This window comes from Coturnix japonica, chromosome 9, assembly GCF_054131305.1.
Source record: "Coturnix japonica strain WE chromosome 9, WE-NBRP24, whole genome shotgun sequence".
Lineage (NCBI taxonomy): Eukaryota > Metazoa > Chordata > Aves > Galliformes > Phasianidae > Coturnix > Coturnix japonica.
The window spans coordinates 6,989,389-7,012,134 of NC_140671.1; the positions used below are offsets into that span (position 1 = coordinate 6,989,389).

Consider the following 22,746-nt stretch of genomic DNA (forward strand, 5'->3'; position numbering starts at 1 on the left):
CAGTGTCTGTGTGGCAACGGTGTTTCTGAAGGAAAATGAGAGTTTTCTTGGGCTTCTGTCTCTGCTGTGCAACGCTCTTCTGCGCTTCAGCAACACAAACTGTGCTCCTTCCGCAGCAATTTACTGTGTTTAATTTTTTATAATTGTTACTTACAGCCATTTGCTGCATGCGGGATGACCACATATAGACGCAGCACATATTTCAGCGGTGAGTCACTGCAAGCAGGATTTGTTCTTTTCTTGTCAGTCTGATGTAGTTTGTGGGATATCCTCTGGATTTACAGTAAATTGTCTTTGAGACTGAGATTTGGAATGCAAAATTTCATCCTAAAAAGCACAAGCACTCAGTAAAGCTGGGAGCTGCATTACATGTATGGATTGGGGGTGGTACTGTAGGAATAGGGCTCCACTTTTCACTCTCGAGTTAGCAGAATAGTAAGTTTACTCAGAAATATCTAGGATAATATTCAGGTGAAACTCTCGTTAAAGCGTATTTCATCAGAGGGTTATGAAATACGTTTCTGTAAGCTATTAAGAACGAGTTGGGCTGGTTGGATTGGGTATTTGGTGAGAGTTGTGCTTTTGCTTTAGACCCTTCCATCTGGTAAAATGGTTCACTAGAAAATCTTTAGCAGTCTTTTGCAATGGCTGAGGAGGCTCAGTGAGCAGAAGGGGAAACTGGAACAGCTTGCCATGCTCACTCAGCGGCAGCCAATACCTGCTGGTGTGTTGGCCTGGATGCATTCGGGTTGCTGCTTCATTTTCCAGTAAAAATCTCATATTTATACCATTTCCAGGGGATCCTGGGCTACAGAGTCCATTGCTATTGGGTTGTCTGGATGAGCAGCGTTATAAAGCCCTGAGTCAGATGATGTTAATGTTTAAATGATAAAATAGCTGAAGATGTTGGATGTTAGAATGGTCCCAAGAGTATATGCACATTAATTAGCAGAACTGGATGAACAACCAAATACAATTACAAGCTAGACATGAGATTCCAAGGAAGAAAGGGCATCTGAAGCACTTGTTTCATCACTGCTACCAAACTGAGAGGCTGAGTTACTCTTAATGCTCTTCTATCCTACGTACCAATAAATTCCAATTGTTTTTTTCCCCATGATTACAATGTGTAGAAAATTTATTTTTTGGAGTGTAAACTAACATCTTCCTATGAAACGTTAGCAAGATACAAGCAGAATATCCTGTATTAAATAATTGTCTATACACATAGAAATATATTACTATGACATCACACTTTTTTTTTGTTTGTTTTTAAATTATAGTCTCTATTTTCTCTCCAACGTAAAAAATATTAAGACAAAAGTACATACAAAATCATTTAGTCAACAAACTGTTTTAAAAGTAGATTTTCAATTGGGAAGGCCACCCCTCCTGCTGGCCGCCATGTTCTCTGGACTGATGTCACCAACGTGCTGCATAGAATGGCTGAGGTTGGAGGGGACCTTAGAGATCATTGAGCTCCAACCCCCATCCTTGGGCTGGCTGCCCCCCACCACATCAGGCTACCCAGGGCCCCATCTCACCATGCATCCAGGGATGGGGCACCCATAACTTTTTGCACATATTTAGGAGGCAGCTTCATAAAATGGTGAGGTACCAGCAAAGTGCTCCTATTCCTGGTGCACCCTTTGTCCTATGGCTTCTCCCCATAGCCATGGTAGCAGCCAAGAGGGCAAATTACATTCTGGGGTGCATTAAACATAGCGCAGCCAGCCTGTCAGAAGAGGTGATTCTCCTATGTTTAGCCATAGTGTGGCCTTACCTTGGATACTGTATATGGTTCTGGTCTCTGCGATATAAAAATGATGTGAAAGTTCTTGAAAGGGGAGGGCAACGCTGTGCCTGTCAGTGCTCAAGGAGTATTTGCTCAGTGCCTTTAGCAACATGCTTTAACTATTGGTCTGCCATGGAGACTTGATGGTCTTTGGCAGGTTCCTTCTAACTGAGCTATTCTATTCTGCTGTTCTATTATTCCATTTGATCATTCCTTCCTATCCTACCCCACGCTATGCTATCCTATCCTATCCTACTCTACCCTAACCTCAGGAAGAAAAAGCAAAGGTAATTTTTAACAGTGTATTGCATCACCACGTAGCCAACCATAGCAGCACAACACAGCAAGGAAGGCACCAGGACAGGGGCTGGAATGTGTGTGAGATGGCTCCTCGTGATGGTTTTGTTGTCAAGGCATTGGAGGCTGCAGCCCATGCCATATTTGCAGCCTGTCCAACCTACTGAGGGAACTGCTGGGTAAGAGCTCAGAAGGCCATCCAGGTAAAGGTCCGAATCAATTCCTGTTCTGCAGTTGTTTTCTATTTGTTTAAGTCAATGCTGCAAATGCTAACGTGATATTCAGGGCAGCTGTCAGTGTCACAGAGGCATTTGTGTGTGCTGAATCATGTGGGATTATAACAGTTGTGCATGTCAGGCTTTTCTTCTCCTCCTAAACCCTTATAGCAAACATGATAAAGTGCCATTTAAATGTGTGCCAATTACATTGGCCACATACAACCAAACCACTGAAGCGTGAAGAGATGTAAAAATTACTTTTGCCCTTACTTTTGCAGTAAGTAGGAATCGGTCGCTGGGTGTTCTTTCAAGTTATTGGCATTAATTATGTGCTTTATGAATTTTCCTTTGACTGCATAGGTTGGGCTGCTGGAGAATTCCTGGTAAGACAAGAAGGCAAAGCTTCCTCACGCTGTGCTCATAGCATAACTCTTTGGGATCTGATTTTATTCTGACTCTCTCTTTGTTTTCCATTAGTGAACCAGACTAAGCACAGATAGAAAGCAAACTGGTTTTGCTACAGGTCTTCATAAGCACTGACTGTTGTGAAGGCAGTTTTCAATGTCTTGTTAAGTCTGAAATAGTCCCATGTTTTTTAGTCCGACATGATGACACATAAGAGAGAACCAACATACTTTCCAATTCTTGCTGTCTTACTGGTTGGCAATGCTGTGATTAACTTTTCCTGTAACCTTTCCAGCAGCTTATGCAAGAAAGTACAAGCTGCTTCCACGATATCCCACTTTTGATATAAACAATTCCATAATTGCTGGCTTAGGGAAGTTCTGTTTCTATTAAGCACTTATTGTGCAGTTGTTCAGCTGTCTGGCACTCATCTGTGGTACATAAATGGAGCTGGAATTAACTCAGTTCAGGCAAAGTCTAGATCTATGTAGGTTGCTCTGAAAGTAATGCCTCCTATTTATTTCCATACAAACTACAGCAGATACAAAGAGCACGATAGCACTATTCGACAGAGGAAATTCTCAGCTATAAAGCACCATTTTTCAACATAGTCACCACTATTAACTATGCATTTTCACCAATGATGAGCAAGAGTCTGCATGCCGTGCACATAAAAGCCTGCGCCAGCAGAAGTGACCCACTGTTGCTGTGCTGAAACACCACCCACCCCTCACTGTGCTCACATCCACTGCTGGGTCTCCATGAATGTTCTATGAATGTCGATGGGGCCATTTTTTTCTGCATGGCAGAATTCATTGATATATCTTTGTTTTATACACACTTTCACATCAGACACCATCCTGTCAGAGTGCCCCCCTGCTGCCATCCATCACACAGCAATGGAATGGGATACTGGTGGGAAGCTTCAATCTCTACAGCTGTAGCACCAACGTCTACCACTGACATCAATTGCGCCAATGCCGTGAAACAGGAGGCATTACTTTCGGAGCAGCAAGGCACAGCGTGTCACTGTTTGATTTTTAAATGCCCTGTTTCTTTCAATGAAATCTACAGTCCTCGTGAAGGGAGAAGCTTTTGGTGTCGACAACAAAAGGGCAAATGCTGAATGTAAACTCAGTGACAGTTTTCTCGCTTGTCTCTGTTACCTTTTGCAGACACACTGAATAGTGTCTGCACACTCATGTTATTGAGCATCAGTATATTTAAACTCATATTTACACCCTTTGTCCTAACCAGACTTACTGTACTTTAATGGCTCTCATTGACTTCTCCCTGACATAGTTGAAGGAGCTGCTCATGAATGCCAGCTGTTCCCAGCAACTTATCTGATCTGTACTGCCTTTATTTTCCTAAGTATCTCGCAGGGCTGGACTTGCTGAGGCTGACACACTCACTGCTGATCCCCAGCGGTGGGATGAGAAGTCAGCACTGTAGGTGGACACGTCTTCTACCAAAGAGGAAAAAATAGTTAATGCTGCTTGTTGCAATCAAAGCGAAGTTATTCTGCAGATCAAATCCCCACTGATGTTTTAGTTCTTTGGCAATTAAGGGCATTAGTCTTAAAAATGTGGCTCTGTTTTAATTTCACGGGCAGGGGAACGCTTTCTTCTCGCGGTAATTGACAACGCTGCAGATTTGATGAGCTCCAGATATCTGGAAACGATTGCATCACTAAAATCCATTGCCACCAGTATAAAAAAGAGAACAGCAGACAGACAAAGTCACGCCAAGGACTTTGGGAATTGACTTTTTGGAAGACAAGCATGAGAGTGGGAGGAAAAAAACCAAGTTATTCCCAAATCACCTGGATTTTAAGAAGATTGGCCCCTGTAAAATAAAAGACACCTCAGTTTCCCACCAGTGGATTGCAATCGTCTTGTTGACTTCGCAGCTGTTTCTTGAAGATGGATATTGATGTGGATGGCCGATAGAATATACTCCAGATCTCTCCAGCAGCAGTAACTTCACTGGAATCCTCTATTTCGTTTGCAGGTGGGATCTGATGGGATCTAGGAAACAAGCGTTACCTCATGATCAGTGCTAAGGTACAAGGGAAGCTGCTACTATTAGTGTGTTAATGTAATTTTTGTACTGGTAATGCTGACAAGTTCCACTATGTCTATGACACTTTTCCCCCTGCGTACTGTGCAGCTATATCAGGATCTGAAGGGTTGGTTGGTTGTTTATTGACCAAATGATGGTATAGAAAGATAGTGATAAAATCCATTTTGTAATTGGGTTAAAAGTTATACTCTGTGTCATGTCATAATATACATTCTTACGTTTGTGATCTTAATTATATATTGAAAATGCTTAAAAAAAATAAAAAGAAAGTCAATATTAATATGGGTGGTGAGGCACAGGTCACACAGAGAGGTGGAGGTGCCCCATCCCTGCAGACACCCTCTGTCAGGGGATGGGGCTGTGAGCACTGATGGAGCTGTGGGTGTCCCTGAGCACTGCAGATGGCTTTGGGGGTCCCTTCCAACTCAAACCATTTTATGGTTCTATATATACACACCCATATTATGTATATATTGCATATAGGTACTTAGTGTACTGTTGAGGATATAAATATGTATCAAATAACTTGATTTTGAATCCGATCAATATGAAAGTATCAGGAGGCAAAGAAGTGAAGTGTGCTGCAACTGGTACAGAGCTGAGATGTCAGTTCACAAGGGACAGCTCTGCTCTATACTTACTTCATGGCAACGTGGAGAAATATCTTGGCCAATATGGCTGTAACACTTAGGATGAGCAGCGCTGTGAGGCTGTATATTGTCCACTCTGGAAAAGAAAAATGAAAGGCGGAGATGGAAAAAGAAAGAGAAATGGAAAAGAAAGAAAAGAAAGTGAGAAGAAGAATGAAAAAAGAAAGAGAGAGAGAAAGGAAGAAAGAAAGGGGCAAAAAGGGAAAAAGAAAAGGGAAGAGAGGAGATTTATTTGAAATTCAAATGCAAAGATGCCATAAAAGCAAGTTCCAGACATGTGGCACATCTCAGTGGTGCCTCCCCTGCCCATTCACCTGCTCCATCTGTGTCTATAACCCTCTTTGTAGAACTGCAGTAGCTTTTCTGCATTGGGATATATGAGCTGCATGCAGTATCCAAGCTAAGTCGAGACCCTATCAATGTATGCTCTTTTATTTCAGCACCTTTTGCCACCTCCAAGGTTACTGAAGTGCTCTGACTTCCCATTTGATTTTCTACTTCTACAAAGTAATAAAGCAAAGCAAATGAATCTCATTTTAACTGGAGATGACATTACCAGGCATGGAGCTGCTGGGATGGCTTGGACTGGTCGTGATGACGTAAAGTATCTTTGATGACCGAGCTGTGTTGATGCTGAAATTTGAGTGTTCATTTCTCTTCTCTGAAAGAGTCTGATTCACTACAATCTTGTTTTGATGCACGTTGTCCTTCACAGCTGAAAATACAACAGTGTGATTGCACCAGCGACTTCTTAACAAATGCAATTGGGCTTTACTTTGTACTTTACAGCAATGTGTTTCACTCTGGTTCATTTAGGGAACTGCAAGGAGCACATTTCTATCTGGTGTCAGACTTAAGCTTCACCCAGAAGGGGTGAAGAGTTTTTGTTTCCAGTGCTGTCAGAGCAGTGGGACTGAAGGGCTCTGCAGTATTTTCTCCTGATGACTTTCTAGATAAGTGGAGCGCAGCATTGGAAAGAGCTCAGGTGAACCAAAGGCACACCGCTTTAATGACACACCGAAATGCACAAAGAACAAGGCTGACCTCTTACCTCTGTATCTGATGGCGAATCCCTGGGCTTGGTTGATTTCATCTGAAAAAAAGTACAGGATGACAAAATCCAGGGAGATGTTGAAGGTGTGGGGAGGCCGATTCTTCCCATTAAAACGAGCTAGAACGTGATAGGTATAACCGTCCAGCAATTCCACCATGTCTGTAGCATCTTTGATTTCAAAGAGGACAAAGCTGAAGAGGATTTGAGATGCTCCTGGGACTTGTATGGTCCAGTAACAAACTTTGCCTGTGCCATATGTGTCAGGAAAATCTGGGGAATAGATCACAGCTGTAGCAGAAGTGTAATTCCCTCCACAGGCACCAATAAGGGCTGTGAAACAAAGAGGAGAGGGAAAAGAAATTAAGAGAAACCAGTGCAGGCCATACATCCATCACACACAGCTTTCCTGCTCTGTGGAACCTGAATGCACAAATTTCAGGGCATGCACTCAGGTGGGTCTTATGTATCAGGGCATTGCTCCACCAATGTCTCTCTTCCTCAGGTTGTGTAGCTCCCACAACACTGGGAACAATATATTACATGGCATTTGCTTGGGATATGTTCCTTCTGGCCTCTTCCTCTGACACAGAAGTATCACAATGAAGAGTTTGGCTTTATCTTTACACCTTCACATCAGATATTTATCCGCATTATTAACCCAACCCAACCCCGAGACTTCTTTTCTTAGAGCTAAATAATGCCCTCATGTGAATGATGCTTCAGTTCATTAACAATCCCTTTGAACATTTATATGTGCCTTCTAAGCATCCTTTCTCCTAATCTCCAAATACTGATCAACCTTATTGTCACTAAGTAACTTGAATATGCGCCTATTATAAAGTCTAATGCAAATCTATTAGATTACTTGCTATGATATGGTCCTTTAAGTTCAGTACAAATATGTGCCCAGTGACACTTTTAATATTCCTTAATGAGTGCTAAGAGTCATAGTGCAAACCTATTCAACAGTGAATATAGAGAAGAACTTTGATGCCAGCCAACTGACTTGATGCATATACACATATATGCATATATAAGAAGTCCTTGCAGACACCCATGGTCAGGGGTCAGGGCTGCGAGCACTGATTGAGCTGTGAGTGTCCCTGTGCACTGCAGGCAGTGGGACCAGATGACCTTTATAGGTCCCTTCCAACACGAATGGTGCATGTGTTTGTATTTCTATATACATAGATATATATATTGAATATTCAATATTAAATAGTATATTTCAGGCAGAACTGTTTGAATCAGAATGATCACTCCCCCATAGAGGTTTTCTCTCTGAAAGCTTAAAGCACTGTAATGGAGTCCTTGGAGAAAGTAAATACACATTTTGAAGTGTTTCGCAGGGCTCTGAGCAAGGCCTTTAATAAATGCAAATTAAAAGCAAGCTGGGGGAATGAGAAGAAGTAGAGCATGTCTGCCAGAAAATAAAGTGAAAACACTTCTCCTTTTTTTCTGCAGCACGGCCTCGTCATAGCAGCAAACCTCACACCAGTGCTGCACTATAAGGGACCCCACAGAGGGACTGAAAGTGCATGAAAGAAGGAGAATTTAAAGAATGTGAAAGATCCCACTGAGGTACAAAGGCCCACAGAGAATCTGTGTTTGGCACTCACTCCGTGCTAACAGCTGGTGATGTAGTTGAGTAGATTGAATTGTTTGAATAGACTGTATTGCTAGAATTGAAACTGGACAGTGGGGTATCATTTGCTCTTTGCAAATGGCTTATAGGTGTTGCCACAGTTGGCTGTGCTGTTTGTAACAACTGAAATGCAAGGTGTTCTTCAAATAGGTGATATGAATGCTAGTGGTTAGTGCTCCACAAAGTACTGCAGCTGCCTGTATGGAATGGAAATGGAATAAGAGAATCAGAATAGCTTTTAGGTTGGAGGGGACCTTAAAGCTCTCCCAGCTTCAATCTCTGCTGTGGGCTGGCTGCCCCACACCAGCTCAGGCTGACCAGGGCCCCATCCAACCTGGAATGCCTCCAGGGATGGGGCACACACAGCAGTCTAGGCAGCCTTCCCCTTCCAGTTCTATGCTGAACTGGAAGAGTTCTGTGTTGCGGGTCTGAATGTTACAAATGGGTGCGTGTGTAAGAAGTTTAGGGTAAGGAAACAGAACTCTTCAATGCCTGCCATTGCATCTTTATTGTCCCCATCTCTCCTCCACATTTGGATGTTACAATGAAGCCCACGGGACTCTGTAGATGGGGAAGAGGCAGAAAAAGGATAAGAGAGTGTTGTGTGTAGAAAGGACTTGGAACTGATGAGTTCAAGAAGCCAGCAGGTATCAGGAGTGAGATTCTGGGGGTATGACATAATCTGTAGATTAGAAGTCAGTGACCTTGAATGAAGGGAAGAGGAATGAGATGAGCAGGTGTTGCTAATCAGCAAAACCAAACAGGTGGCAGTTACCAGAATGACTTCTTTTTTCTGCTCACCAGAAAAGGCATTGCAGGTGCTCAGGTTAACAGCTGGCTGAGCCCTCAGTCATTTCAAAGAAGAAATGCCACAGAGGATGCTTCTACTTGTCATTAATTCATGAGGCCAAGAGCAGAAGGAAACAGTGGATATAACAGTATGAATCTGCATGCTAGTGCAATATGGAAAGCAATATAACGCTCCAGTGGGGGAGCATTTGAAAACAGTGTAGTGTAATAGGTTCAAAGAATGGCTTGAGTTGGAAGGGACCCCCAGTGGCCATCAAGTAGTGGGAAGGAAGATTTCCATGTATTAGGAATTATGAAATCGGTGACAGCAGAATAACTGGTTTGTACCTTTGCTGTACACCCTTCCCCAGACCAGTTCTTCTCTGTTGCTTTGCATTGTGTAACTGGGTTATAGCACGTCTTGTCTGGCTTAATTAGGAAAAACAGAGTGTTTGTGAGAGCAGAGTTAGCACCAGCTCTGGAGAAGTAAGAGACAATCCCTGGAGCATGAGTCAGTCCCTTGAGCAGGCACTGCTTCTTTGAAGAGCTATTTCACGGATGGGAATTCTAAGCTGAAGTGGAAAGCAGCTTCGTGTTCTACTGAATTTAGGTGCTTTTCTGAGCAGCAGTTCTCATTGCCTTTAAGCCCTTTCCCCTAATTTGCTCAGCGTTTGAGGCCTCTCCTTTGAGAAAAACTCAGCCTGTTTCAATACTTACTGTCAAAAAGAATGACTCTGCCATCCCCACCACAAGGCTGAGTATGGTCTCCAAAGCAAACACTGTTGCATTCCGTACTGGCTGCCTCCCCGTATCTCCAGTAGTCAGGGTTATTTCCACAGAAACAGGCATAACCTGATTCCATGCCTGCAAACTTTGACAACAAAGATGCATAAGGAAGGGAGGGGTCATGTTTAAAGGTGCAACAGCAGGAGGTTGTGGGAACAAGCAAGCTGGCAGCAGAACGCCTGTGCTTGGGAGAAGGGTGATTAGTCTGCGGTCAGAGGTCCCACCACAAGCTGAGCTGTTAGGATCCTGCTTAAAACTAGCAAGAAAGATGGAACAGAGGGCAGCTAGAGTAGCACATATGCAGCCCAAGGCAATTCCTCTTCACTCAGTGCAGCCCAAGCATGCCAAAAGGTCGGACACCCATGGTTTAGTCTTTCAAAACAATCTGTAGATGTATTTCAAAGAAATCACCTTAAATTGTTGACTTCGGCAGGAACTGATGCATGCCTGGATAGTGAGTTTATTGGAGGTCTCACTGGTGCCAGTCAAAGTTGGTGGCTCTCCATGATCCTTGTAACAGCCCAGATTCCCTGGCACTGGCAAGAATAACAGACAACAGTCATAGAAACATTAAGGTTGGAGAAGACATCTAAGACCACCACGTCCAACCCAGCCCCACCATGCCCATCAGCCATGTCACTGAGTATTGGTTTTACACCATGAAAAATATTACTCTACATCATGTTTTCCAAACTCTCCTGGGAATAAATAACAGGTGATGAAACAGCATCACAGCCTCTTAGCAATATACCTGCAATACTCTGCAGCCATCTGTCCCACTGCCTGCAGTGTTCAGGGACACCCACAGCTCCATCAGTGCTCACAGCCCCATCCCCTGACCGTGGCTGTCTGCAGGGATGGGGCACCTCCACCTCTCTGGGTACCCTGTGCAGTGCCTCATCATACTTAGTGTAAAATCTTCTTTATATCCAATTTAACTCTCCATTTCTTTAATTTGAAACTGTTTCCCTTTGTCCTATCAGTGTTTCAGGGCTCACTGATCACTATGGGTGGTCATAAAGAGAGATTTTTTTTTTCTTCAGTGCATGAGTTGTTTTGTTTTGTTTCTGGGCTTTTCATCTAATCACTGGAATTTAGCCATGACTTCTAGAGAAACAGCGTGGGATATGGATATGCTTCTGTGCAAAGGGCATAAAATTATCCCTTGTCTAATTGTCATGTCTGCTCTCACACTTGGAGTGAAATAGAAAAGAATTACAGAGATGGAAATAAATGGAAGAATTTAGTCGGTAGGAACCTCCAAAAATCATCGCAGTTTTGGTTTATATTTTGCTTTGTTTCCCTTTGTTTTAGTGAGTGCCTCTGTGTTTCTGTCCTCCCGTGTGCATTCAAGAGGAGTGCAGTGATGCTTTCTGAACTGAGCCATCCTGTAACAGCAGCCCTGAAAGCAGTTCTGTGTTGTGTTTGTGAAATCCTGTTGGTGAATTTCCTTCTACCTACCTACGTGTGCGACCCCCTGAAACAGTTCCCTACATTCACAACTTCTATTTGTCCCATTCTAACACAGATGATCTTTTCCCCATTCTTTTGGAATAGCTCTCAGTGAGCTGCATTTGAGGATGACTGTGGTACCAGAAAGAAGAGCAAAGAAAAGAACAAAGTTGGGAAGAATCAAATTCAAGTATGTGTTGCTTTTTCTTTTTAATTCTTAGATCATGTTACTTCAAATATTGTCGATAAAATAATTTTCTTTCCTAAGAATGATGTACTTTCAACAGTAAACGCTTGCATGGATTTATGGCTTGGATATGCCTCGCAGCAACAAGCTTCTAAGTACTGTGAATTCAAGTTACAGCCTGATTTAACATACCTTTGGAAATTCCCATTTACAACCCCACCCAGCTGGGTACATCTGGACAGATAATTCTCAGAGAGCTCAGTTTTCTCTAAAGCCCATTATTTCACTGCCCAGAAAACAGTTCCTCGCCACCAGTCCAGCTCCTTCTCCTAGAGGACCTGGGATTTCTAAAACCACATATTAATATATATATATCTACTTAATAGCTTTATTGGTGAGAACCGTCAGCCATGTCTCCAGAAGATTAGTCCTTCAGCGTCTGCCATGCAAAGAAACCAGACTCAACCATTTGAAAACTCTGTACTTTGTAACTAAATAAAGCACAGCAGCTGGGTAAAATCCTAAAGCCAATTGGTTTCCTTCGCGTCCCATTGAGCTTTCAGCTTTCTCATATCTAACAAACAAAATCTGCCACGTGGTTTGGAATAACGCAGTTGTTCATGGAGTCTAACCCAAGACTGGGCAGCAATTTCCAAGAAAATCTCTTTTGATATTAAATCAACAAAATATATAACCTCATGGCTACGTGCTCCGCAGAGAGGTAGAAGTACTTGGGTAGGGCCACATCAAATGATTAAATGACCTGAATCAGAAAGTTTTGACTACCACACATACGTGATATTGCTGCACCCCTTCTTCCTATGGCTTCTGATGGGCTGGTCCTAAACCTGAGACACTGCTGTGTTGCTACTGAAGGTTAATCAGCAAAGCTGATATAAACATAACAGCGTTATCTGATTCTGCTTTGGGCAGCAGGTTGGACTCGATGATGTCCCAAGGACTCCTCCAACCCAGGGTATCCCACAGTCCTATGTGTATGTATTATATATACATATGGATAATACGAATATTTCTGTGGCAGATTAATTCCTCTGACCTTTCAAAGCTGCCTTTTCCCTTTTTACTTGTTTATAACCAAACCAGCATGCAAGACACCAAGAAAAGGAAAGGGAAAAAAAGAAAGACCAAGCTCCTAGTGGGACACTACCCATTGGGACCACCCTACTGGGACCACCACTGTCCTTTGCACTATGGCAGCCATTCTCACCTACCATCACTAAACTCTATGCAGCGTGTTTACAAGTGCAGAATGTGTTTCTGAATTAAGCATTCTGTTTTAAGTACATGTGAATAAGAGGTGTGATAAGATCACAGACTCTCAATTGTAGCTGCAGTGAATCACTGTATGCAAATCTCTCTAGGGAACAGAGAAGTTTCGTGCTGTTGGTGTTATATTGGCGTGATGTGGGTATGGTTTTTAACTAAGTCATACGTGTCTTTTCTAGTAGCAGACATAATTATGGAAAGGTTGCTTACAGGACGCAATTTTTTAACTCCCCAAAACATTGAAATGAGTTTTCTTTACAAAATTGCTCTCTTACTCCACCGCAAAACTCAGTTTTGTATTATGAAGTTCACGGGTTTGTTAGTTTTGATGGGGCTGAGCTTTATCATTGTGCTTACTGAAAGCAGACAATAAGGTAAGGAGTAAGTGTGTGTTTTTTTTAATTACACAACGTCATAAACCATGAAGTTTGCATTAAGACTTGGATGGACTTGTAGTGTGCAGTTTGTTGCTATAATTCCTTTTTCTAGTATCCAGTTTCAGTGCAATGCTCAAAACAGCTGCTACTGGTCAAAAGGGTATTCTGTAAATATAAATCTGGATTATCTGTGCAAGTAAGCGTCCAAATATAAATCCTCATCCCCCCATCATAGAGAAAGCGAGTGAGATTTGTTTTACAAGGATTCCTTGCATAGAACAAATGAAGTGGAGAGAATCTGCTTTGCTGGTGACACATCCAGACTTCGCTTAAAGTCTGTCTTTAAAGAAAATGCAAACTCTTTAATTTGGGACCCAGACAAATATATTAATTGTAGGTGTCCTTCTGAAAGGTACTTCCTACAATCAGAAGTAAGCTGACATCGGTACAACTGCTCTGATACTTTACAATGTATGCAGAAGCAGTCTCTTGGACATAGAGAACGCTTGCACAGAAGTTAGGAGATAAATACATCTTAATAACTTAATAGAATGATTAATTATGGGTGTTAATATTGAGTAATATGTTTAAAATGTGATTCTTCAGAATTTATCCTGGAGCATTCAGGAGTGAAAATTTGGGAGCGTACTGACACGAACCATGAAAGAAGAAATGCATTTTGGATAAGTTAAGCAGTATCGGTAATATCAGATGCTGGAAGGAATGTTCAGATGAATAACTTCTGAGCTGTCTGAATTATTCATCTTTTCCCTCTGTCCACTTCTACTGCCCCTGTTTCTTCCTAGAAATTCCATAGGTGTGTGCTATTCACACCAAACTAATGCTACCCATTTAACAAATGAACTCCAAGTGATGGAGACATAAACAACTTTCTGAAAACCTAATTAATCACTTCCTATCCATTTTTCTCTAGACTGTATTAAGCTAACGGTGTATTTCATCAGATCTAGAAAACTAGAAGTACTTCATATGTTTTGAGTGCTTCTCCATCTTCTATTTTAATATAAATAACGTAAGCCAGTAATTCTGAGAGGAGATGATGAGAGCAGCGATGGAGGAACAACTACACAGCAACCTTGTCATTAACTCCAGAGATCCGTTTCAAATATTGCTTAGTTTGCAAATGAAAATAAGCTGATTGGCCTTGTCCTAGTTTCTGTTGGAAAATCACTACCCACTGCTGTATAACTGCCAACCTCCGCTCGGCAGAGACACAGGCCTGAACTAATTACATGGTTCTCTTACTTCGGCAGGATGGAATCTCACAATATTTCCAATATATTCCATCCTCGTGCTCTGCAATGTAGCACCATGGGCTGACATCTCCATCAGGGTTCCTGGGGGGGAAAAAAAAAGAGAAAGAGAGTGAAAAATCAGTTATCTTCAAATAGCATGTAAAAATAAATCTTAGTGAACCTGGGTTCCATGCTATTTTTGCTCTAATATTTAACCTATTGAACTTACAGGCCAAGAAAACAACAGAAGTGGACAAGATGTTCAAATCACTGTAGTTACAGCACACGTGAAGCGTGCTGTGATGCCTCAGACAGAACTTCTCTATTATTCTACAAATGGTACTTGTGTGCTGAGCCAAAGATTCAGCGCTCTGATTGCAGGATAAAACAGGGCCTGTAGATACTCATGGTTCTGACGTGCTTCTAATTTGTGCCAACTACTTTAAATTGCATCGAGGCAATGTTGGTAGCAATGAGATAGTCCTTACCTGCAGTAGTTATGCTCACCAAGCCCTCCTTCCCCATTGGGATATTTCAAAGTATTATAAGGGTGCTCGAAGGTCTCATTCCAAAAGAGACAAGGCTTCCCTGCATGCTGGGAGGTCTGGTTCTGAGTGCCACGGTAATCAGCCCCATTTGCTGTGTAACATTCTGGGAAGAAATGGAAATGGAAAGAGAGAATATATGTAGATCTGGTGTTTACTTGTTCTTCCTTTGCCCTCTCTCCCATTCTCGATGCTCCAGTTTCCTTTCACTAACAGATTTCCTCCATTGTATAGGCAACTGAGGACGCTGTTGGCACTCTAAATTTTCTCACAGAGCCAAAAACCTATTAAAAGGATTATGATTTCACTATTTAAAGAGGGGAGATTTAGACAGGATATAAGGAAGAAGTTCACACTGAGGGCAGTGAGGCACTGCACAAGGTGCCCAGAGAGATGGAGGTGCCCCATCCCTGCAGACACCCACGGTCAGGGGATGGGGCTGTGAGCACTGATGGAGCTGTGGGTGTCCCTGTAGGACCAGACGGCCTTTGGGAGTCCCTTCCAATTCAAACCATTCCATGGTTCTATGATTTTTACTCAATACTTTATAAAACACCGTGGTTAGGACTGAAACGTGATTAATACAATCAAGTACATATTCTGAATGAAAAAAAGAAATCACACTTTTTACTGCTTTCTCTGTGTTTTACTAATTGGGTTGAATTTGTAACTTGCTGATTTTCCAAACATGACAGTACTTGATGTTATCAGTACGCTACTTAACAGCACACTGCCCAGATCTCATTCCAAATTAACTTCATTTGAGAACATCTGTACCTTGCAAAATGAAAGATTTTGTAGATATGAATCTTGCAAACATTCATATCCTGATTCAGAAAAATTCTTTAATTAAAAGATGCCCTATGAAGGTAACTGATCTAAGTCTACTGGAGAGGTGATGGATTCTCTCTCCTTGGAGATATTCAAAATACTTCTGAATATGGTCCTTAATAAGCTGCTTCACGTGATCCTGCTTGAGGTGAGGGGATGAACAAGATGACCTCCAGAGATCCCTTCCAACATCAGCCATTGTGTAGTTCTCACAGAATCATCACAGCTTGAGTTGGAAGGGACATTTACAGCTCACCTATAGTCCAACTCCTCTACAACAAAGAGGTACACCTACTCCGATCTCATCTTCCAGAAACAATCACCATAAAGAATCATAGAATGGCCTGGGTTGAAAAGGACCTCAAAGGTCATCTAGTTCCAATGCTCTGCTTTGTGCAGGGTCACCAACCACCGGACCAGGCTGCCCAGAGCCACATCCAGCCTGGCCTTGAATGCCTACAGGGATGGGGCATCCACAACCTCCTTGGGCAACCTGTCCAAAAAGAACATATAGTCAATCCTATTTGATAACGCTTATCATCCATGAATTTATTTAAAAATAGTATTAAAACACAATTTTCTGTGATACAATTAAAATGTTATCCTGTTTTAGGTGGCTGTAAGCACATCCATGTGCTGGGTAGTGTTACTGGGGGGGAAGTCACAAACGTCTGTCCCTAACTGCAGGCTGGGCAGCATTCCATGTTATCTGACAGCATTCTCTCTTTTTATCTGATAGCATTCATTCTCATAGAACAGCTGCAGAGATATTCTACTCCAGTGCCCCGAAGGAAAGGGAGAGCTCTGCACCTGGCCCTGGCGCGGTGCTCCTGACGAGAAAGTTATCTGATCGAGCAAAAAACAAGCTTCAGATTAACACTTCTCCTCACTTTAATGAACCCAGCCTCGTTAGCCGGGCGGGTGGGCTACGTGCATTTCCTTGAAAACACGGATCTGAATTTCCAGTATTTCAGTCACCACAAACATTTGTGTAAACATACGAAAAAAGACACTGTGAGTCACAGGCGCTGCCACTGTCCTTTAGCGCTTCTCCTGCTTTGGAATGAACGCCACAACTTTCCTGTCACAGCAAAATAAACAGCAGAACTTGATAGGAGAGAGGAGGAAAACATAAACTGGATGGACACAATGATGTATGATACAACAAAGCAGTTGTGAGGAGGGATAAACATGGCCAGAAAAGGTGCTCTTTGTCAGTTTAGTGCTACGGCTCTTCTTGCTTTTCAGTTCCAAATCGAAGCAATGTGTCCTAACATCTCCCCAGCAATGTAAGGAATGCTACAGTACCTGAATGCGATCTGGCACACAGACTGAACAGAAGTTAACATCGGCCCACTGCAGGATCTGCTAAGACTGGCCCGTGCTTTAGCTTGCAGCAGCAACCGCCTTTCGTTTTCATCTTCAGCCTTTCTTCTTTTTTAGTACTTTGAGGATGTGGTGTGGAAGGAGCAGCCGGATCTCTCTTTGTTCCCCTTAGCTACAGTGTTCTGCTCTGAAGGTAATAATAGGTGGCTGCAACAATACCTGCGTTGTTCCTGTGTGGGGCTGAGGCATTCTTTTCACCCAGGGGGTGGTGATGCACTGGAACAGGTTGCCCAAGGAGGCTGTGGATTCCCCATCCCTGCAGGCATTCAAGGCCAGGCTGGATGTGACTCTGGGCAGCCTGTTCTGGTGGCTGGTGACCCTGCACATTGCAGGGGGTTGAAACTGGATGAGCACTGTGAGCCTTTGCAACTCAGGCCATTCTGTGATTCTATGATTAGGGGGACATGTATCACCTGGGTTATGGTGAAGCTCCACTGCTTCATTAGTTTTGTTAGAGGAGGGAGTGAGATACCATGGAAAAACACTGATTATTCCAGAAGAAAAGAGACAGCAAAGCTTTATTTTGAATGATGAAATATAGCAGCTGTGATCAAATGAAATACTTTTTTTTCTTCTTTTTTTTAAGAGGCAACCTAGTAGGAAATTTTCATTTGGATAATGGCTAAAAATGCTCAGTGATTAATAACGTTTATTTTGCTACAGCACTGAAGTACAAACGTCTCAAGTAAGCATTGTCATTCAATACAAAGAATCTCAGCCCTACTTTCTTCTGCCTTGGGATCTACTGAGTTACACTTTGTAGGGTTCCCTATAGAATTCCCAGCAGCACTGCAGGACCCTCAGCACACTCAGTACCTTTGTCTTTGTTCACCATGACTTCCCTCCACTAACCTCCTACTGGCTCTGCTGCATCTACTGCTTTGGGGGGATGCCTGCAAATAGCAGTAATCAGAGTCAGAACCATGGCAGTAAAACAACTCTTCCTTTAAGTGATTGCTGAGCCTACAGAAGTACCTACCAAGTGGAAAATACCAGAAAGCAAAAAGCAGAGAACAAACTGGGATGGTTGTCCACTGTGAGCAAGCGTTCTGTGTGAGATACAGGTTCACAATTAGTTTTATTAGAGCCAGATCAACATTTGGAAGATCAAACAGCAGCTGTAGTAGAAATTTTTTCCATCTGTCTCAGTTTCTTCTTCAATGTAGGGACCTTACAATGATCATTTCTGCCTTTGTTACTGTGGGACTGCATGGCTGCCTGCACTCCACATGGGCACCGCTCGGAGATCATTTGAAAAATTAAGGTAGTGCAAAATGTAACAGCCCGACTGCTATCCTGAGTGAAGCACCAATGATAAAACACTGAAGGTACAGAGTGTGTACTGGCTTCCAATGATTTTCTAACATGGACACCCGTGTGTTGGTTTGCAGCTCTGAAGTCCTTGATGGCAAGTCCAGTTATCTGAGAAATACTCGTTCTGTGCCAAAAGATGAGTGATGGAAATAATACAAACATCTTTATTTCCTCTGCAGTCTCCTCTGCACAAATGAGAGGAAAAGCAAAGAAAACAGCTATTCTCAAACATCCTTCCTCTCCAAGGCCATGGACGGGGCCCTGGGCAGCCTGAGCTGGTGGGGGGCAGCCAACCCATGGCCAGGGTTGGTCCCCTCCATCCTAAGCTATTTGTGACTCTCTGATCTGACGTTAAGTCCCCTGAGCATTCCTCAAAATCCATCATTTCTCAGAGATGCGCCAACTGGAGACCAAAGAGACAGAGATTCAGGATGGTGTAAGAGTGCTCTTGTGTGCCTGGGGTGCATACACAGCTTTGTGGGAGACTGAAAATTCAGAGTAACAAACTCACTCCTATTTCACAGAACAAAAATAATAATGATGAAGTTGCTTATCTATTTGTTTGCTCTGGGTAGGGAGAACAGGAGAGATCTGACCAGCAACATCCCCACAAGAAGCAGCATTTTCTTTTAAGGATATACAGATAAAAGAATCAACAAAGCTAAATGAAAACGGCTGACATTGAAATATGATGTTTGGCGGCAGGAGCACAACAGCCAGAACTTTAAATGTTCTGTAAGGCTGAAGCAATAAGGAAAGGCTCCCAAAATGTGTGTGGATAAGAGCGTGGGCTGAGTCCAATAAGGACTGTGTCTCAGCTGCTTGGTGCACACATTTTAATAGTGCTTTAAGAAGAGCTTCAGGTGATTTCCATTCTACCAAAACTACTCTCCTTGCCTTTGCTGCAGCCTGTAATCGCAGCACTCCTCCTTAAACGCAAGCCCTGTATCTAGGTGCAGATGGCAACAGTTACAGGCACTAACCAGATGCTGCAGTCTCTAATTTGATTGAAAGGGTATAATTAGACAGCAGAAACACTTCAATGAGAGAGTAAGGCACAGAGGAAAGGACAGAAACCACTTAACTGATGCCAAGACACCCCAGCAGCGACGGAGGCCCACGGATGGAAGGGGCACAGCACCCAATTACCTTCCTCAGATGAGAGCGTTTTTGTTTCCCTATGGATAAGCGAATAGAGATTCTATTATCATAGGCTGCCACAATTCTGCATGTGGGAATGCTGATTAAAACCAGAAGAAGCTCCAGGAGATCAAAGAGACAAATATGGCTTCTGTGGTCATTATTAAAAATATTTTTAGTAGCGCAATGGTTTTCTTTGAAGATGCAGTTTTATTGATTGAACCAAATGTTCATTTGCGTATTTTCATAGGATTGGTCAGGAAAAAAACCTTATTCCGTAATATGTTATGATGGAAAATAAATGATTTTGGGGAGGATAAGGCCAGTGAAAGGCTGCTGTGATGCCATGAGGGCACTGGAGCAGAAGGTTTCCCCTATGCAGTATAGACACATTCTGTATGTAGCTTAAAAATCCCTCATCCCACACAGGCACACACACATCATCTTTACAGGTCCTCAGCTGCTCCAGAACAGTCACATTTCATGTTGGTCCGGAACATAGAGCGGCCCCAATGACACTGAGTCAAACCTCATCCTCAGCATCCATTGGCACAGCCTGGGAGCAGACAGAGGTACAGTTCCACCACCACACTTGTCCTGGGATTCTTTATCACTGGAACTAAGAATGCATGATGTAGCCCCAGAGGAATTTCTGCTCCTTAATACACCCATTTGTTTTCTTTGTGAACTTTTAAATCTGTTGTTCCACTGTCAAGTGTGGCAGACCGAATCCCTCCGGAAATTTTACCAGCGTGGGCCTCAGCCACTGTGCAGATGGAGGGAGTGCTCAATTGCACAACCGCTGTGGTGTGATATGACAAAATGAGCAGCTGGCAGCGTGTAATCCCAGCCTCCTTCCCACTCCGTTGGCTCCACCCTACCAAAATCCATTCATAACTCCGGATTTTGAGTTAGGCTCTGTGCATGTATGAGCACGATCTCCCAAAGTGCCTAGGGTGACTATCTCGGCCTGCTTAGAACTGCTTGCTGGATGATTTGCATGATGGCTGCTGAAGGAACACAAAGCAGAGCTGCTTTACACAAAGAGATGGGTGAAACAACAGCGATAAGGAAGGAAACCACAGGCATAGAGATCCACTACTGCTGAACAGAAAGATAACAGAGAAAGGAAGCGGGGAAATCAAACACACTTCTGAGTGGGAAATTAAAAGGCTATAAGTATAGAAACTAGAAAAGACAGCCTATTGCACTGCGTATATAAAACATTTCTTCAATGAAAGTGACATTTCAGAGACTTCTCAGTTTCTTTGTAACACAAAAAGCACCAAATTCAGAAAACCCTTTAATTAGGCAATGTATTCTTTCAATAGGGAACCTATTCACCACTCCCCCCCTCAATTCCTGAGAAATATGGTATGACTGAGCTTTGAGTACTGCAGATCTCAGTGACTGAATTAATACAGACTGGAAGGTAGGTGGCTGTGCTTCCTAGATCCATCATCTTTGCTACATATTTACTCACTGTAATATTGGGTTATTGTGGCTGTGGGTGTATGCAGTCAGAGCATGGATGTGCACAGAGGTCTCTACACTGCCTAGGAACCAAACACTCCTATAGGGATATATCCTCCACATGCTCACATGCAGCTGCTGTGAAACTTGGCTGCTTACACAGCGTGTTCCGTCTACAGTTGTGTTTGGAAAAAAGATTACACTCTTCAATAAAGAAAAGATGACCAAGAGTGCATCAAACACAGCCTGATGGTACTGGGTCTGATAATCAGACATGGTAGGATTGATAGGATGTGGGGAAATGGTTTCAAACTAAAAGAGGGGAAGTTTAGGTTGGGTATAAATAAGTTGTTCACACTGAGGGCAGTGAGGCACAGGGTGCCCAGAGAGGTGGTGGTTCCCTATCCCTGCAGACAGTCACGGTCAGGGGACGGGGCTGTGAGCACTGATGGAGCTGTGGGTGTCCCTGAGCACTGCAGGCAGTGGGAACAGATGGTCTTTGGGGGTCCCTTCCAATTCCAACCATTCTATGATTCTAGGTGTATCTACATAATGTGAAGATAAGCGTCTATTCATAGCTGGAGGAAGCAGTGCAAATCCTGTATCGAGCAGAATAAGGAAGATTCAGCTATTGAGCACATCCAGAAGGACCGTGTATCTCGGACCGTCCTGATCAGCCGCTCCGGACCTGGCACCGCGCACGGAGCTGGCGATAAGGAAGGGATGTTATCGCGAACCCGACCACAGAATCACAGAACGACTTCGGCTGGAGGGGACCATAAAGATCATCGAGCTCCAGCGCGCTGCCCCGGGCTGGCTGATCGCAGCAGAGCTCGGTGCTGCCGGGCGGCAGAGCTCGGTGCCAGCCTCGGGTCCGCTGAGCTCGGGTACAAACTGCGGCTCTGTCGCCTCTCAATCCCCTCCAGAAGATCCGCGAGCGGCTCCGTCCGCTCAGCCCGGCTCCCCCCGCGTCCCCGCCGGGTGTCACTCACTCACTCACTCACCGGACAGACCGGGCTCTCGGCAGCAGCTCAGCGCCAGTCCCGATATGGCCACGACGGCGGCGAGAGGGGGCGGCTCCATGGGCCGGGGCCGCCGGGCCGCACCGCGTTCCGGAGCGGAGGTGGTCGCGGGCGGCCGGGAGCAGCGCGATGTGCGGAAAGCGGAGGCCCTACAGCATGTGTCCTGTAAGTGCGCCCCAGCGAGGTGCCGAGTGGCAGATGAGGGATCCTATTACCAGCCATGTGACAGGAAAGGATAGAAACCAACATCCCAACCTGCTGCTCCCCGCTGCGGCGCCGAACCGCGGAGAGGAACCGCTTTTACGTTTGACACCGACGGGTTCGGGTCGTGCCGCCCGCAGACGGGGCTCCGCGGAGCGCTCCTCGGGGCGAACCCCGCACGGATCAGTCACGGAACCAAAGAGCCCCGCAGGCAGCGCCGAGCTCTCGGCATCCCCCCCGTGTCCCTCTGCCTTCCCCGCGGAGCCCCGCAGCCCCGAGGCCGTGCCAGCCTGGCGGTCCCGGGGGCTGCCTGCCAGCAGAACGGAGCGCGCAGATGCGGAGCATCTTTTCTTCCCTTAGGGGAGGGCGGGGAGAAGACCGCTGTAATCTTTGCGCTATGGCTCTATACAGCCCTTCGCGGGCCGGAGGGTGTGCGGGGAGATGCAGGGACTCAGCCGGAGGCATACACAAGTACTCAGCTTCAAACACATAAGTACGGACGTAGACACAGAGACGAGCACACGGACTTCTCCAGTGCATAGACACATGCA

At 44.1% G+C, this 22,746-nt stretch overlaps 1 protein-coding gene and 1 long non-coding RNA gene across 2 annotated transcripts; both read right to left on the reverse strand.

Annotated features, from left to right (window-relative positions):
* Positions 1–1,120: 1,120 nt before the first annotated feature.
* Positions 1,121–22,167, reverse strand: KREMEN1 (kringle containing transmembrane protein 1). Its single transcript, XM_015878318.3, has 9 exons — positions 21,977–22,167; positions 14,772–14,934; positions 14,294–14,385; positions 10,136–10,260; positions 9,656–9,809; positions 6,502–6,834; positions 6,007–6,165; positions 5,442–5,526; positions 1,121–4,745 (listed from the first exon to the last, which is right to left on the reverse strand). Exons 1-9 carry the CDS (start codon positions 22,053–22,055, stop codon positions 4,583–4,585), a joined length of 1,353 nt encoding a protein of 450 aa, XP_015733804.1. The 5' UTR covers positions 22,056–22,167; the 3' UTR covers positions 1,121–4,582.
* On the reverse strand, positions 8,634–9,066 carry LOC146759659 (uncharacterized). The gene is made up of 2 exons (XR_014949148.1): positions 8,951–9,066; positions 8,634–8,853 (listed from the first exon to the last, which is right to left on the reverse strand). It is a non-coding gene; the product is annotated as an uncharacterized LOC146759659 (long non-coding RNA).
* Positions 22,168–22,746: the final 579 nt, after the last annotated feature.

What these genes read in the sequence shown, in the direction of transcription:
- KREMEN1 (XM_015878318.3), bottom strand. Translation starts at nt 22,055, where the DNA reads ATGGAGCCGCCCCCTCTCGCCGCCGTCGTGGCCATATCGGGACTGGCG. An exon ending in GCCGAAGTCAACAATTTAAG is followed by an intron (nt 9,810 to 10,135) that starts GTGATTTCTTTG and finishes TTGTTGTCAAAG; the next exon opens with TTTGCAGGCATGGAATCAGG. An exon ending in TCCCAGCAGCTCCATGCCTG is followed by an intron (nt 5,527 to 6,006) that starts GTAATGTCATCT and finishes TTTCTTTTCCAG; the next exon opens with AGTGGACAATATACAGCCTC.